General features: G+C 38.8%; 1 protein-coding gene across 1 annotated transcript in view; it reads right to left on the bottom strand.

Moving 5' to 3' along the window:
- GUCY2F (guanylate cyclase 2F, retinal) overlaps window positions 1–17613 on the bottom strand; it is an 82897-nt gene that overhangs the window by 23436 nt on the left and 41848 nt on the right. The window contains exons 8-11 of the mRNA XM_039879751.1: window positions 13290–13466; window positions 11622–11778; window positions 6029–6178; window positions 2897–3045 (exon numbers count right to left, since the gene is read on the bottom strand). Coding sequence (XP_039735685.1) covers window positions 2897–3045; window positions 6029–6178; window positions 11622–11778; window positions 13290–13466 — 633 coding nt within the window. The remainder of the gene's footprint in view (window positions 1–2896; window positions 3046–6028; window positions 6179–11621; window positions 11779–13289; window positions 13467–17613) is intronic.

The raw sequence follows: 17613 nt of genomic DNA, 5'->3' as shown, positions 1-17613 counted from the left end.
TTTTGTTCTATTTCTTTAAAAACTGTCGATGGGATTGTATTTTGATGGGGATTGTATTAAATTTCTTTAAAAACTGTCTATGGGATTGTATTTTGATGGGGATTGTATTAAATCTGTATAATGCTCTGGGTAATATGGTAATTTTAACTATGTTGATTCTTCCAATCCAAGAACACGAAATATCTTTCCATTTCATTGTATTTTCTTTGATTCCTTTTAATAAGGTTTTGTAGTTTTCATTATATAGGTCCTTCACATGTTTTGTTAAATTTATTCCTAGGTATTTTATTATTTCTGTTGCAATTGCAAAAGGAATTATTTTTTCCACTTCTTTTTCTGACATTTCATTATTAGAGTATAGGAATGCTTTTGAATTTTTGAACATTGATTTTGTATCCATAATATTTACTGTATTTGCTTTTTGTTTCTATTAGTATTCTTGTGGAGTCTTGAGGGTTTTCTATATAGAGAATTATGTCATACAGAAATAGTGACAGTTTGACTTCTTCATTTCCTATTTGCATGTCTTTTATATTTTTCTCTTGTCTGATTGCACTTTCTAGGACCTCCAATGTTATATTGAATAACAGTGGTGATAGTGGACAGCCTAGCATTGTTCCTGTTCCTATAGTTAAGATTTTTAATTTTTCGCCATTAGATATAATGTTGGCTGAGGGTTTGTCATATATGGCCTTTATTATGTTATATTATTTCCTTCTATACTGATTTTGTTAAGTGTTTCGATCATAAATGGATGCTGTATCTTGTTGAAGGCTTTTTCTGCATCTTTTGATATGATCATATGATTCTTATTTTTTAATTTGTAATCGATTTACATATGTTGAATCATCCCTGTGCTCCTGGGATGAAGCCCACTTGATCGTGGTGCATAATCTTTTTAATATTTTGCTGCATTCGGTTTCCTAGTATCTTATTTAGGATTTTTGCATCTGTGTTCATGAGAGATATCGGTTTGTAGTTTTGTGTGTGTGTGTTATCCTTACTAAGTTTTGCTATCAGAGTAATATAGCCCTCATAAAATGAGTTGGGAAGTATTGCCTCCTCTTTGATTTTTTGGAAGAGTTTGAGGAGAATAGGTATTAAATCTTCTTTGAATGTTTGGTAGAATTCACTGCCGAATCCATCTGGTCCTGCACTTTTACTTTTTGGTAGGTTTTTGATGATTGTTTCAATTTTCATACTGCTGATTGGTCTATTTAGATGTTCCAGTTCTTGATTCAATCTAGGAAGATTGTACTTTTTGAAGTACTGGTCCATTTCTTCTAGGTTATTAAATTTGGTGTTATATACTTTTTCATAGAATTCTTGTATGATCCTCTGTATTTCTGCGATGTCAGTCATAATTTTCCCTCTTGCATCCCTGATTTTGTTTGTTTGTGTCCTTTCTCTTTTTTCTTTAATGAGTCTTGTCAGGGACTTCTCAATTTTATTAACCTTCTCAAAGAACCAGCTCTTTGTTACTTTTATTCTTCCTATTGTTTTTCATTTTTCAACTTCATTTATTTCTGCTCTAATTTTGATTATTTCTTTCCTTCTGCTGACTTTAGACTTCATTTGTTCTTCCTTTTCTAGTTTTTTAAGATGAAGCAGTAGGGATTTTATTTAGGCTCATTCTTGTTTTTGGAGATAGACCTGTAATGATATGAATTTTCCTCTTATGAACGCTTTTGCCATGTTTCAATAGTTTTGATATGTTTTAGTATCATTATCATTCATTTCTATGTATCTCTTGATCTCTCTTTTTATTTCTTCTGTGACACAGTTATTCTTCAGTAGCATGTTGTTTAATCTCCATGTATTTGTGGTTCTTCTTGATTTCTTTTTGCAGTTCATCTCTAGTTTCAAAGCATTATGATCAGAGAATATGATTGGTATGATTTCAACCCTCTTATATTTGTTGAGGTTATCTCTATGTCCCAGTATTTGGTCAACCCTTGAGAATGTTCCATGTGCACTGGAGAAAAATGTATAAGTAGTTGTTTTGGGATGAAGGGCTCTGTAAATGTCAATTATGTGCAGTTGGTCTAACATGTCATTTAAGGATGTTATTTCCTTATTTTCTCTTTGGATGATCTATCCATATCTGCCAGTGGAGTATTTAGGTCCCCTACTATGATAATGTGTTGGTCTGTTTCTCTCTTTAGTTCTGTTAGTAATTGCTTTATGTATTTCAGGCTCCCTGATTGGAAGCATAGCTATTAATAAATGTTATGTCTTCTTGGTACATGATTCCCTTTATCATTATGAAGTGTCTCTCAGTATCTTTCTGAAATTCATTATGTTAAGGACAGAGTTTATCACTTTTCATGCACTCTATTGCCTGAAGACATTCCCTAGGATCCTAAGGAATCTCCTGCCTTTGTATTCCACATTTGTACTTTATTCCATCTTAAACACCCTTTCAAACACCCCATATTTTTTCCTGACCCTCCAAAAACAACCTGATATCAATTAAATGATATACTCATCTGAGTTCTCTGGGATCTCCAGAGCAAAAATGACTGTATGAGGATCCCCATCTTTTTCATGATGCCTATCTTATAACGGTCTCAATGCTGTTGCATTGCAAATGCCTGGTGGTTTAATTCTATCTTTGAAAGTTTGGTTAAGTCAGACTGTGGCTGGTCTAAAACAGAAGTTCAGATATAGAAGAGCACTAAAACCAGCCCTTGTGCTCTTGGAGGATGTGTTGGGATGCTCCAGCATCAAATACTTCCAAGTGGCTACTTCTGTGCTTCTTCTCCAAAAGGAATATATATTTTTTTCTCTTTTAAGAGATTCCTACCATAATATGACAAGAACCCAAGAAGTTAGTTTTGGGTATGCTGGGTTCAGGATGGCTGCTGTGCCAGGCTAAGATTCATGCAATCCTTACCTGGTTAAATATTTCATCAAAAGTTGGTCGCTGTTCTGCAGCCTCAGCCCAACACTGCTTCATCAGCTGGAGACATTCTGGAGGGGCATGCTCAGGAGGAACCACTGGCCTGTACACAGGAGGAGGTTTCTTCAGTCTGTCAATGATTTCTGTCAGAAAGCAAGAAGAGAAAGGTCTACAGATTGTAGGAAAAGCACCAAGATTTAGCAAAGACAATTGAGTTTTTGCCAGGAAAGGGGATGATAAGGAGAAATCACAGAAAGCCCGTGTTCTTGCTTTTACCTTTGGTGGCATGAATATAAATTGTATCTGAGCAAAGGTTGCATCAGTCAATTGATGAGGGAATGGTAAATTAATCAACTTGAGCTATTGGTATCATTTAGGCAAGTTTATCCTGCTTTTTCTAGGGTTTAGATGTGGCCTATCTCATGTCAGTTGTAACACTATACCTCCAATGATCTTACTCCCTTCACCCATATCCAAATCATCTAAGCCTTCCAATTCCCACAATAGATATAATTACCTCCTCCCACACAGGAAGGTCCAAGCCTAGCTCAGGTCCTAGGAAAAGAGGGTTAAGAACTCTAGTAAATAGTTCAGGACATCATCAGAAGCCTCCTGTCTGCTAGTCCTTGAACTCTACTTTCAGGGAAACTTCATCAGACCGTGGGCTGAGTGAAGACTTTGCATGCATTGTTTCACTTGATTCTCATTACAGACAGATGAGACAGATGAGATAAGAACTCTTCATTCCCCAGAAATGAAAACTGAGGCAAAAAAAGAGTAAATAACTTATTCAGTCCCATGGCTATTGAGTGATAGAATTCAAATTTGACCCTAGGTAGTCTAGTCTACTATATTATCCTCCTTTCAAATGTCTCAGACCTCAACTTGGAATTTTAAACTCCCAATTCAGACACAACAGCCATTAGAGACTAGATATCTAGATCAATCAGACTGACCTTTTTACAAACAGAGAAAACTTCCTAGAAGTAGGAGAAAATGGGAACCTTCAATGTCTCTCTGGTAACCCACACTAGGCCTCAATTTTGTCTCTCTGCTTCCAGCCTAGCCTTCTCCAAACCATTCCTAAAACATGAATTTGGCCGTGTCACTTTCTTGCTTAAAACCCATTCATGACTTCTTATAACCCACAGGATAAAATCCAAGCTCTGACTATCTCTTCAGTTCATTTCTATTCCCTCATTCCCTCTCTACAACCCCAACTCTAACATCCTCATCATGAGCCAAACCTTGCTTGCCCCAACAGTATACCCTTCCCATTGGCTGTAACACTCTACCAGTGCTGCTTCATACCGTAATAAGTATCCCCTTGCCCCATGAAAGAATTTCAGCTGTTGCCTCTGAATTCTCAGCTCTTTGTGACATCACACCCTCTGCTCCTTTAACTCAGGTTGGCCTATACCAGTAATGGTTACCACATTACAGCACCCTGCTCTCAGTGCAATAGGTTTCATGTTAATCAACCCCTTGGGGCACGACCAGTCTCTAGTAGAGGGAGTCCTTGTCCCTTTTTCAGAATATCATCAAGTTGAATGGGTTACCTATCTGCATTGGTCCAGCATGTCTCATGTCCTTAAGGAGCTCACAGTCCAACCGAGGTGATAAACAATGATCTGAACAATATAAGTGTCCTAGCAGACATACACAAAGGTGAGCACAGAGGGGGCATTTGGCTCACACTGAAAAAAATCAGAGAAGTCTTCCCGGAGGAGGTGATAGAAGTTGGATGAGGCAAGGTGGGGAGAAGGTGAAGGCATTCTAGTTATTGTAAACAGTATGTGTGAAGGCATAGAGGTAGGAGAGACCATGGTATTTTCAGGGCACTGTCAGTCATGTGGTTTAGCTGGAGTGTGGGGAGTAACAGAAGCCTATAGAGGTGGTTAGGGGCCAGATTGTGAAGAGCTTGTATGTCATGTGAGAAATCTGTGCTTCACTTAACAAGTAATGGGAAACAGCTGGGAAGCCTTGAGTAGAACAATGATATGGGACTGTGGGGCAAAGGACAGCTAAGTATTTGGGAGTTTTTGTTTTATTTTGTATGCATTTTTAAAATCCTTTATCTGGAAATAAATTTAGACTTCCAGAAAAGTTGTGAAAAGGGTACAGTTGCCTGTATACCCTTCATTCGGCTTCCTCTAATATTAGTAACTTACATCACCATAGTACAAGGGAAATTAAGATTGCACAATACTATTAGTAATCTCAAGTCTTCATTTAAATTTCATCAATGCCCCCCCCAATATTCCTTTTCTGTCCCACAATCCAATTCACTATCCCATACCAGATTTAATTGTTGTGTCTCCATCTCCTCCAGTCTTTGGTAGCTCCTCATTTACTCTCTGTCTTTCATGACTTTGATACTTTTGATGAATATCAACCAATTATTTTGTAGAATGCCTCTCAGTTGGGGTGATGTTTTCCCATAGTTAGATTGAGGTTATGCACTTTTGGCAAGAATACCACAGAGGTAGTGTTGTGCCCTCTCAGTGCATTATATCAGGGGGTACATGATGTTGGTGTGCCTTGATCACTTGGTCAAGGTAGTGCCTGCAGGGTCTTTCACTCATAAACTTAGTATTTTTCCACTTGTAATTAGTAAGTATCTAGCAGGCTCATACTTTTAGAGTATACAAATATCCTACTTCCCCTCAAACATTTGCCCGCTATTTTTTATTATTCATTTGGCTACTGATCAAACATTTGAATGAGAGATGAAGATGAAAGCTTGTGACATGTCATAGGGAAAGCATGGGAGGACCTTGCCATGCAGGAGCATCATGAGGGATACTGAAATTCCTAGCAAAGAGTATCTCAGAGGAGTAGAGGGGGCTGCTAAAATAAAGGATTGATATAGGTCCTGGAGCCCTTGGCTTATGCTACAGTTTGGAAAAAGACCAGCTTCTTGGGTGGAGAAATTTCTTTCAAATGCTTAAAGCTGTCTATCTCCGAGTTCCATCTGCACACGACACAGGCTGCTTGCAGACTATCAGGCAGTTAGTACAAACATGTAACTGCGTTCATTCTTCTGGCAAATCACAACAGCTTAGGTTGGCCTGATAACCGGGGTCATGGTGAGCTCCTGGTGCCCTTTTCTCACCTCCCACTTACCTTGAGCAGGCAGATCCATCATGCAGAATGGGGTTCCCCGGACCATCACTTCTTGCATGATGATGGCAAAGCTATAGACGTCACCTGCAAAAGAACCTAACCTGCTGCCCCTAGGGGCTCTCAACAGTTCAGGGGCTGTCCACAGCAACTCTGAAAAGAAAGCATTGTGTAATGAATGCAGGGAGGATTAACTGACAGCATTTGCAATGCCCTCAAGGTCTCCAAGGGTGCTGTTTCTGACTGCTTTATATTTTTATTAGACAGACTCCCCAGAGTCTGAATCTATGAACCTAAAGAATTACCCACAGAGAAAGCGTACTACTTTCCTCACCCCAGGACCATGCAGGCAGATACTGCAGAGGTGTGGGGAAGGTGCAGAGAAGCTCAAAGTAGAAAAACTATCTGATGTTTGTTTTCTTGCTCTCTTGAGCCTGCAAATAGCAGTTGGCAGGCTTCCAGGGAAAGGTGAGTGCACTGACAGACTGGTTGCCATGGATTTGCTGTTTGCTGAGATCTATATGTGTCAGGTAATTTGATTTTGCTGGAGCTCAGGAAATCATAAGTTGCTTTCTTCAGGTCTTCTCTAAAAGGATAAGAGGATCCCCAGGCCTCCTCTGTTCCTTACAGAGCAAAATGATGCAGCCATTCCTTTAACTCAGTTCTTAAAATATTTATTGAAAGTCTACTGTGTATCAGGCACTGTGGTAGGTGCAAGTGTGGTGCCACAGATAAATTAGGCCTTGCTTTTGCCCTTGCAGAGTTCACAGACCAGAGGGTAAGACAGACATGTGTATCTCTAACTGCAATACAAGAGACATAGTGATGAGTCTCACTATATAGTACAGGAAAATGAATCTATTAAAAACCAAAATTGAGTACCCACTGCATGTGATGCTCCATTACAGACCCCATCAGGGAAAAAAATATATATTTCTGCTTTCAAAGAGTTATGATAGGCAGAGATTCGGAAATACTTTGGGAGGGCCTCTTAAGCAATATATAAAGAAATACACATTAACAATATAAATAGAATAGTCGAAAGTTGGAGGGAGTGTTTTATATTAAACCATATGAAATTGCCATTTCTGTTGGTCAAAAATGGTTAGATATTGACAATTCTACAAGGTTCAAATAAATAAAAAAAACTGAGCTGATCAATTTAATCCAGGAAGTCTTCCTGGAAAAGTTAAATCTTAAAGGAGTTTGTTAAGATGGTGGAGGATGCAGTTTCCTAGAACTGAGAGGGTAAAAGCTTTCCGCCTAGAAAGAAAAGTATGTGCAAAAGCACAAGAGGTAGAAAGGAGCAAATTGCAGATGGGGGTGGTGGTAAGCAGATTAGCTTGGCTGAAAAGAAGGGCCCTGTTAAGAAATAAAAAGAAATGAGAAAAGGGGTTGATGAGGTGGGGGAAGGAGGGTGGCTGCAAGAATGAGGGCAGAAGGTGAGAGGTCCTGAGAGGCAAATGAAGGCATTTGAAGTGAATACAAAAGGCAGTAGGGGTGCAGGAGTTGGAGAGGGATTTGATGAAAATCATGTTTGGAAGATTAATCTGGCAAACTTCACAAGCTGGATTGAAGAAAGAGAGAGGCTGGAGTCAGGGAGACCAGCTAGGAAGTTATTACAGTAAGAGCCAGAGGCAAGGTGAAAACAGCCTGAATTGGGTGGGGATGTCAGCAACAGGATAGGAACCAGATACGGTGGAAGGCTATAATGGAGAAGGAAGTGACAGGGCTGGGAGTAGGATCAATGTGCTTTGAGAAGTGGAGAAAGTTGTAGTAAACAGCAGGTTGATGGTCAGATAGATAGGCTGGAGAAGAGTGTCTGCTGAGGGTGGAAGTGGCAGGAGGGAAAGTGCTGGCATACTTTTCATCTTGTTAAATTTGGAGTATTGAGAATGGAGTCCAGGGGACAAGTTTTATGAAGCAGGAAGGAGGGCAAAAGATCTGAGATTATTTTATTTGTTCGTGAAACCCAGGAAAGAGAAATTAACCCTAGAAATTCTTATTTTAAGTCAATCCTGATCAAAATGATGGAACAGGGAATTCTGACCTTACTCCCAATCATATACTCATCTTCTCTCTTTGTTCTACGGGTGTCCCCAGCCTTTGTTCCCTCACACCCTTACCCCTGTGAAAGTCTGATACACTCCCTATAGTGAATTTGCCCTTCTGTCTCCTTGCCTATATGGACTAACATATATAAATAAAACTAAAAAGATTGAATGATATTTAAGTCAAAGGAATACATTTCTGACCATGGAATTTCAGGTATATGGTTTTGGGGGTAGGACAGGAGAGATATTTGGGAGCAGGTAAAGTGGTATGTGGCTGCCTCTGACTGGCTGTTTCATCTCATGGCTCTCTCTCTCTCTCTCTCTCTCTCTCTCTCTCCATCCCCCCATTTAAGCACAAGAAGGAAAAAGAGGGACAAAACTCTCTCTGATAAAAAGCTAGGTTATTAAATGCAATCATTACCAAATAGTATTTTCAGAGAGCACTTACATGTATGTTGTTAATGGCTAAAATGAGGCTTTATCTGCACTGTACTTATATAATTGAGAGTAGACTGTAATGAATACACTTAGAGCCCACCCCATTTTCCCATCCCCACTCCAGAGCCAAGTAAGAGCCACTACCTACCATTAGACTTGAACTGTCAGGAAAACTAAAAATATTACCTAAGCTTGTTTTGTATCTGCTGGAGGAAGGGCTAACTCTGAGCCTTGCTATGGTGATAAAATCACCTTTAGAGAGCCAGTGTGGCACAGTACAAAAGAACACAGAGCTGGAAGTTAACAGACCTGGGTTCAAAATCTCAGCTTGGTTATGAATAACCTTACCTTTCTGAACCTCTGTTTCCCCGTCCGTAAAATGAAAGTTGAGCCAGATGATCTCCAAGAGCTTTTCGATTATAAGATTCTATTTATCCCTGTCATCTAAGGTAGGGAGCAAGAAGTTTCTTTACTTTATTTTATTTCATCCATTTATTGAAGCAACAAATATTTATCCTTCCAGGAAGTAAAAGGCATCAAGGGAAGGAAACCTGTTTCTTGCCTTCACAGATCTTATAGTTTAAATATGGAGAGAGGATAGCTAATTAAACATGTAATACCAACGGAGTATGGTATTACAACAAAATTAAAAGTGCTAAAAGATCATAAAGAGAACTTAGCCCATCATAAGGGGTCATGGGAAGCCTCTTGAATCAGTGGTATTTATGTGGAGCCCTAAAGAATTAAAATTAGCCAGACTATGATGAGTGTGTAACAAGCGTGGGAAGGGAAGAGTGTCCCAAGCAATGTGCGCAGCATGTGTGAAATTCTGGAAATAAGAGAATACCTGATGTAAATAAACAGCTGGAAAGAGTTCAGCACTGCTGGAGTATAGAGATGGAGGGAGAGTGATTAAGCATGAGAAATCTGCAAGGCCCAGATCAAGTAGGGCTTGTAAGCCATGTAAAAGAATTTGAACTTTATCCTAAGAGCAATGGGAAGCCCTTCGGTGAATTTTGGCACAGCTATAACATGATCAGATCTGTAGTTTAGAAAACTGCCTCTGGCTGTAATGTGTGAAGAATGGATTGAGCATCCAGACTGCCATTACAATTTAGAGAGTGAAATAAAACACTAAGAGAGAGAGGCAGAGAAAAAGACAGACATAGTCCACAAACACGCTGACACACGTGCAAACACACACACTGCAGCTATCCATCCCTCACTCTAAGACTAGAGTTTTTTTTTTTTTTAAGTTTGAAAGTTCCCAACCTGTGAATTAAATGGAACTCTGGGAAGCTGGGCATTGTGTATTATCTTTTGTAGATGACTAATTTTGACAGAAAGCTAAGTATTTGACATTCTGCAGCTGGAGTCCCAACATCCTAGCACTAACATGAGGAAACTATTCCAAGCATTCAAATTGGAATCAGCCAAATAATAACCATAGGACTAGGTCAGCAACAAGAACAGTTAGAGAGAGAGAGAGAGAGAGAGAGAGAGAATATCACATATTTTTAAATTGTGATGACTAAGAGTTTCAAATCTTCCAAAGCATGGATGGGCAGAGAAAGAGAAAATTGTTATATAAGTTTTAATTTAGCTGGGTGTAGGGGCTAGTCTTCAAAAGACCAGAATTGAATTCCTGGAACTGAATGAGAACTGGACTAGATAAAGCCCTAAAGTTTAATATTCCGCAAGTTTTGTAAAGTGTGAAGATGATGCCATTGATGACTGAATTGTCTCTATCTGCTCATATGCTTCTCTGTCTTTCATTCTTCGTTTTCCCTATGTAATAAAGTCAGCAGTTTTAAAACTTATAATCCCGAAGATCTTTTTTTTGTTATGCTGCTTTTATATCTAAGTAAGATATACTAAGTATATCTTGTATTTGTTTACAAGTCTGTAAAATAATTTCTTATTTTTATTTCATACAGATTTCCATATATTAGAGTTTATTTTTAATTTTTTTTCCATTACCATTGAGAACAAACTGATGGTTGCAGATGGAAGGGGTGTTGGGGGATGGGTGAAAAAGGTAAAGGGATTAAGTACAAATTGGTAGTTACAAAATAGTCACAGGGATGTGAAGTATAGCATAGGAAATATAGTCAATAATATTGTAATAACTATATATAGTACCAGGTGGTGGGTACTAGACTAATGGGGGGACAGGTGGGAGATCACTTAGTAGATAATGTCAAACCACTATACCAAAGATCCTTTTAAGCATATGAGTATATATTGTAATTTTGTATCTCTCCTTCAGTCTTTTCGAATTCTGTGTGTGCGTGTGTGCGCGTGTGTGAGACTCCCTCTCTTCTTTGCCCTTGCAATACTGGTTAAGACTTTTAATGTCCAAGTTTCCTATATGTATTTAACCCTATTCATTATTTCTCCTTCTTATTCTTTCTTTTTCTTCTTCCCTCTCTGCCATTAGTTCATTTCCTCCTAGTTCTCACTCAACAACTCCCACTCCTCATCTCAGATTTCTCCTATTTGATCTATTATGATCTCTACATTGTCATCGTTTAGTGCTGTCACTAGTGCATTAAACAGAAGACAAAAACACAAAATGAACATTGCAGGCATGCCTACTTATTGACTAGAATGGCATAGTTCTGTCTGAAGCCATCCCACACAACCCATAGAGCATTTATTTGCTGCACCCCCCCCTCCTTGTTTCTTTCTCTCTGACAGAGACAGTGAGGGTAAGGTCTAGTGACATCTCATTCCAGAATGTGCTTTGTGGGAGTCCAGCTACCAAATAACCTTCCATTCAATCTGGCAAGTATTTTTTGAGCACCTACTGTGTGCCTAATACTCAGTAAGTTTCTCCGGGGCATCCTGGGGTCTCCAAACAATACAGCCTAATCCTGTCACAGCAGGAACTCAACATTATTGCATAGGCTTTGTTCTTAAGGTTAGGCTGTACAGAGACTATAGCCTGCAGACTTAATTCAACTCCTTTGGCTTGGAAATGAGGCTGGATTTTCAACAAAAGTAGGGAGTTGAATAAGCCTGAGGCTTTAATTCAATGCAAGTTCTCATTTGAACTTTAGAGTTACCTTGTGTTCATCAGAAGGGTAAAATACATTGCTTACCTTCAGCAGAAGGTTCCTCTTGGGAGAGTCTTAGCATTTTCAAGATGTCATTATAGCCATAATCGGTCACTTTTAGTACAAAATGCCCATCTACCACACAGTTCCGAGATTTCAGCCTCCCATGAACAAACTCTCTGTGGTGTAGGTACCTCATGCCCTGCAGATGATACAAACAAGATTTATTTAGCAACTTATTTAACTATTTTGTGCTTTTAGAGCCACTTTCTGAGATTGTTAATGGTATGAGCTATTATGATATTTAGCTTTTTATCCTTATACATAGGCACAGCAAAACTTTGACAAAAATCATTCTGAAATGATTTTTAGTTCTAAAATTTAATTCTCTTAGTTCTATAATTTTATACTTTGATGAAAAATCATACCTTGTGTGTATAGAGAATTATGGGTTATTGAAAGATTTATTGCCATTTCAAACACAGGATGGATTCATATGTATATAATTGCCAAGAATTTGAAGATTCTGATTTTTCCCACAAAGGTCTAGTTCAACTCTCATTCACTGTTCGCAGGAATGGAAATTGGTACAGCCTTTTGGGTGGGAAAATTGGCAATAGCTATCAAAATGGAAAGCATGCATAGCCTGTGACCTAAGGATTCTACTTCTCCCAAAAATGCTTGCACATCTGTACAAGAAAACATATACAAGAATTCTCACTGCAGCTTTCCTTTATAATATTGTGTAATTGGAAGTACAATAAATACTAATCAAGAAAAGACTGTCCAAATTTTGGTATATCCAAGCTAAGGAATATTCTGCAGCAGTTAAAAATAATAAAGTAGATCTATATGTACTGTCAGGAAAACATTTCTGAGCCATAAAGTAAGTGAAAAATAGTAAGTTGCAGACACTATATAACAAAATATACCTCATTTAGCTTCTCTGAGCCTATATTAAAGGAGGCTAAACACACTTATTTTATTGATAATTAGAATGAGACGTCTATAAAGCTACCTTGAAAAAAAGTTAGGTATAATACAAAGGTCAAGGCTATGATCAATATGTAGGAAACTCAACAAGTCATTGAGTATCCAGGTCAGCCCCATAAAAATGCATGTAGATACAATTTGCCTATCATTTCAGGGAGTTCATGGATTCCAGTGAATCCCATCCATATTTATGAATACCTTTGGCTGTCAACAGTCATTGCATCAAAGAATGGAGGTGCTACCTGATAGACCCAACGGTCTTTTGGCTGTCTGATCATGCTGAATTCCATATCTACACCTATAGTATGCAAAGACCCATCACCTAATTCTAGGCTGAAGCACTTTTTAGAAGGTGAAAGCTGAGATGTGGGCCTACGAGCACCAAAGAATCTTGAAATGAGCATTTTCCCACATCCAGAAAGCAGAGAAATTGGATGGAAGAAAGGATTGCTGAAGGTATAGGGTGCTAAATGCCAGCAGGAAGTGAAAATAAATCTGACCCTCAAATCGGAGGTGGGGCAAGACAAGTAAATCCTTTCTACATCAGTACCTTATAGCAGATATGGACAAGGGGACTATGAGAAGGAGTGGGGGCAGACCCTAGGAAGGAAGGTGGAGGAATAAGATCATCACAATGATCTAAGGAAAATAAAACATCCCAAAACATTTAAGTTCTAATCTACCAGGAAAATCCAATATTTCTTCAGTCTTTCTATTAACCTTGATGAGATCCAGCAGGAGTGATGATTTAAACATCCAGTCAAGTTTCACATCCTCATTTGTCAGTATGTCTTCTAGGCTCCTTCGGGAACAGAATTCTGTCACAATGGCAAACATCCCTGAATCATAGAAGAAGCCCAATAAAGGGTTAATATTCTCATGACGCAGGTCCTTCATCTGGAAACAGAGAGAAAGAGGAGAGTCACAGCTGTTTTGTCTCAGTTGGAAACCAGAGTTTAGGGCACTTACCCTTCTCTCCACCCTTCTTATGACTGGTGGCTGTGGTGTGCAGAATTTTGGCTCCCATGATCTCCAAACCCTAGTGCTACTCCTGTGATTGTGTTATGTTGTATGACAAAAGGGAGATTATTGGGGTGTGCCTAACATAATCACATGAGTCCTTTAAATAATAAGAGGAGAGAGGAGAGGAATTCCAAGAGATTCAAAGTGTGAACACTGAATGCTCCATTACTGACTTTGAAGATGGAGGAAGGAGGCTACAAACTGAGGAATGTAGGTAGCCTCTAGAAGCTTGGAACAGCTCTCAGCTGACAGCCAGCAAAGAAATTGGAAACACAGTCCTACAAAAGCACAGAATTAAGTTCTGCTGACAACCTGAATGAGCCTAGTAGTGGTTTTTCCCCAGAGACTCCAAATAAGAGCCCAGCACAACTTACACCTTGACTTCAGCCTTGTGTGATGCTAAGTGAAAGACCCAGCTGAGCCCTCTTAGATTTCTGATCTACGGAACTGTGAGACAATAAGTGGGTGCCGTTGTAAGCCACTCTGTGCTATTTTGTTATGACAGTAAGGGTTCTGGTCACCAATTCTACTTTGTGCGTGTGTATATTGGAGGCTGTTCCCGTACAACCAAATAATTCTCTGACACCAGCTTGGTGTCCTACAATTCAACTTTATTCCAACTCTATTTATGTAAAGTCAGATCCCACAGGTTAAGAACTCAGTCCTACAAGACTTTCCTCTTCCTCTCAACTTGAGACACAGTTCACAAGTCCAGGTCACCTGGGCTTTCAGCTGAACTATAGGTTGGAGGTTCAAATACTTCTCTTTAGGTTTGATTAAATTTCTAGGGCACCTAACAGAACACATAAAAACATTTTAATTACTAGATTACCAGTTTTTTTTATAAAAAGATGTAACTCAAGAACAGCCAGATGGAAGAGACACATAGTGCAGGGTATGGGGAAAGGGCATAGAGCTTCCATGCCCTCTCCAAGCCACTCTCTCCAAATCTCCATGTGTTCACTCACTTAGAAGCTCTCTAATCCTTGTCTTTTTTATTTTTATTTTTTTAGAAGCTTTATTAGAGAGGCATGATTGATTAAATCATTGGCCATTGGTGACCGATTCAACCTCCTGTCCCTCTCCCCTCCCTGATGGTCAGGGTAGTGAGACATAAATTTCCAACCCTCCAATCACATGGTTGGTTCTTCTGGCAACCAGCTCTCATTGTTAGGTTATTTCCTTAAGTCACCTCATTAACATAACAAAAGACATCTTTATCACTCTCATAGTTTAAGAAATTCAGAGAGTTTTAGGAGCTCTGTGTCAGAAATGGGGACAAAGATCAAATATATATTTCTTATTATAAACCACATCACAGGCAGTGATAAAAATGAATGCAATGATCAACAGAAAATTTCAGAGAGGGATCTCTTATGGCATATTGTAAGTGAGTGCTGGAGCTGTGGCCTTCATGATTCTTTGGGGACTCCGTGGAGTGGAGCTCAGTGATCCAGGAGGACTAAAGAGGGTTAATACAGTAAAAAGTGGAATAAATTGTCTTTCTGTAAATATTCATCTACCCAGCATCTATTAAAATTAATAGCCTATATACATACATCAGGCCAAAGCCTACAAAATCTGTTTCAGAAGGAACATCTAGAATTCTGACTACATTTTCCCTCTATAACTATTAAATTTTTTCACTTAATGCGAGACACATTTAGTGTGTGACCACAATGTCTAAGACATTGGACTGCATGCTAGAGATGCTGAGATAAACAAAATGAAATCACTGTCCTAAAAGAGTTCACATTCAAAAATGGGTGCTAGACAAGAGAACTGACAGCTGTATTTCACTGTGAAATTTGTTCTTACAGAGTGGAGCATGAGATGCCAGGGAGCTCAGATGTTAAGTATCTAATTCAGCCTGGGGGTTCAGAGAAGTCTTCTCTGAGGAGGTAATGTCTCAACTGCCATAAAGGACAAGTAAGAGTTGACTAGGTATAGGTGACATGGTAAGAGGGGCTGAGAGTCAGAGCATGTTGAGGAAGCAGCAACACTTTTAGGGTGACCAGAACAGAGTATAAGGAGAAAACTATGAGACACTGGTCTGGAGAGATAGACAGGAGCCACATCCTTTGAGGCTATGAGAACCTTGCTATAGAATTTGAAATTTAGTTTATAGGCACTCAATAATTGTTATCTATTATTACTATTTAATAGGGGATAAGAGGGTAAAGTACTCCATGATCACTTCTAGATATCTGCTTGGATTCCTGGATAGATGATGGTGCTATACATCAATATAGAGAATTTAGGGATGTTGTTATAGTAGTGGATGGCACCCCATCCTTTACCATGCATCCCCCAGCTGCCAGAAATGTTGGCTGACAACACATAGCTGTTCCATTTTCAGGAAAATTGTCCTAGAGCTCAAGCCAAATGTTAGGTTTCACCTACAGACCTCAGCCAATGATTCACTGAGTACAGTACAAAACTCCAACTCCCTAGCCTGAAGGTAGTACTCATGGCACAACTTGCACTCCAGCATTTCTTCCATGAGATTAAACTGAAGCAAGTCTCCACCTGAAATCACATTCTTGCTGAATTTTATGTCTGGCATATCTTGCTTCCCACTCTCCCTTGCTCTTGGAACATTTCTCAATGAGTAATTTAAACAAGAATCTCAATCTCAGGCTCAACTTTTAGAGAATCTGACCTAAGACAAATGGGGAAGCAAATTTTTGGTGGTAGAAAAAGCTGATTAATTTAGTTGGGGACCGAAATTTCTTTTTTAAATTTAGTTGGGGACATATTTAAAAAGAGCAGTCCATGGGACATAAAGGTGGAACTACTCCACAAACAGTTGGATATTCAGGGTTTGGAGCTCAGAAAAGAAGTCTGATTTTTATAAACAGACTTAAGAATTATTAGCATGTAATGAGAAGGTGAGATTGATGAGCGTGAAAGAGATAACACAAGAAGTACAGAATAAAAAGTGAAGATGTAAATACCATCATTTAAAAGATGGGAAAAAGAACATTCTGCGTACATACTTAGAAATGAGGTCATAGAAGTGGAGAAAACTCTATTTAGAGCGCATGAACACCACAAGAAGAATTTCAGGAAAGTCAAATAAATGTCAGAAAGACATATAAATGGCCAACAAATCTATGAAAAGATGCTCAACATCGCTAGCTATTAGAGAAATGCAAATCAAAGCCACAATGAGATATCATTTCACACCTGTTAGAATAGCTATAATCAACAGGTCAAGTAATAACAAATGCTGGAGAGGATGTGGAGAAATAGGAACACTCATACACTGCTGGTGGAACTGCATATTGGTACAGCCACTATGGAAAACAGTATGGAGCTTCCTCAAAAAACTAAGAATTGATCTACCATATGATCCAGCAATCCCTCTACTGGGTATTTAACCCCAAAGACTTGAAAACTCATATCCATAAAGATATTTGCACATCAATGTTCATAGCAACATTATTCACAGTGGCCAGAACATGGAAGCAACCAAAGTGTTCTATGATAGATGATTGGCTAAAGAAGCTGTGGTACATATAGACAATGGAATATTACTCAGCCGTAAGAAGAGATGAAATATCGCCATTTGCGACAACATGGATGGACCTCAAGATAATCATGCTAAGCCAAATAAGCCAGACAGAAAAAGTTGAAAATCACATGCTATCACTTATATGTGGGATATAAACCTAAAAGCAACAAAGGAACAAGACAAACAAACAGAGACTCATGGACATGGACTATAGACTAGTGGTTACCAGAGAGTAGGGGATGGGAGAAGAGAGGGGAGGTAGACAGGGTAAAGGGGGTCAAATATAGGGGGTTAGGGGGAGGGTGAAATGGGTAAAGGGGATCAAATATATGGTAGCTGAAGTAAACTGGACTTTCGGTGGTAAACACACAATAGAATACAAAGATGTCAAATTATAATGTACACCTGAAAATTATATAGTTGTATTAACCAATGTTACCCCAATAAACTTAATTTAAAATAAAAAAGCCATCTAAATAAATTTAAAAACTAACTAACTAAATA

This window comes from Pteropus medius, unplaced genomic scaffold (genome assembly GCF_902729225.1).
Source record: "Pteropus medius unplaced genomic scaffold, Ma_sr-lr_union100, whole genome shotgun sequence".
In the NCBI taxonomy this organism is placed as follows: domain Eukaryota; kingdom Metazoa; phylum Chordata; class Mammalia; order Chiroptera; family Pteropodidae; genus Pteropus; species Pteropus medius.
This window is presented reverse-complemented; position numbering and strand designations above follow the sequence as displayed.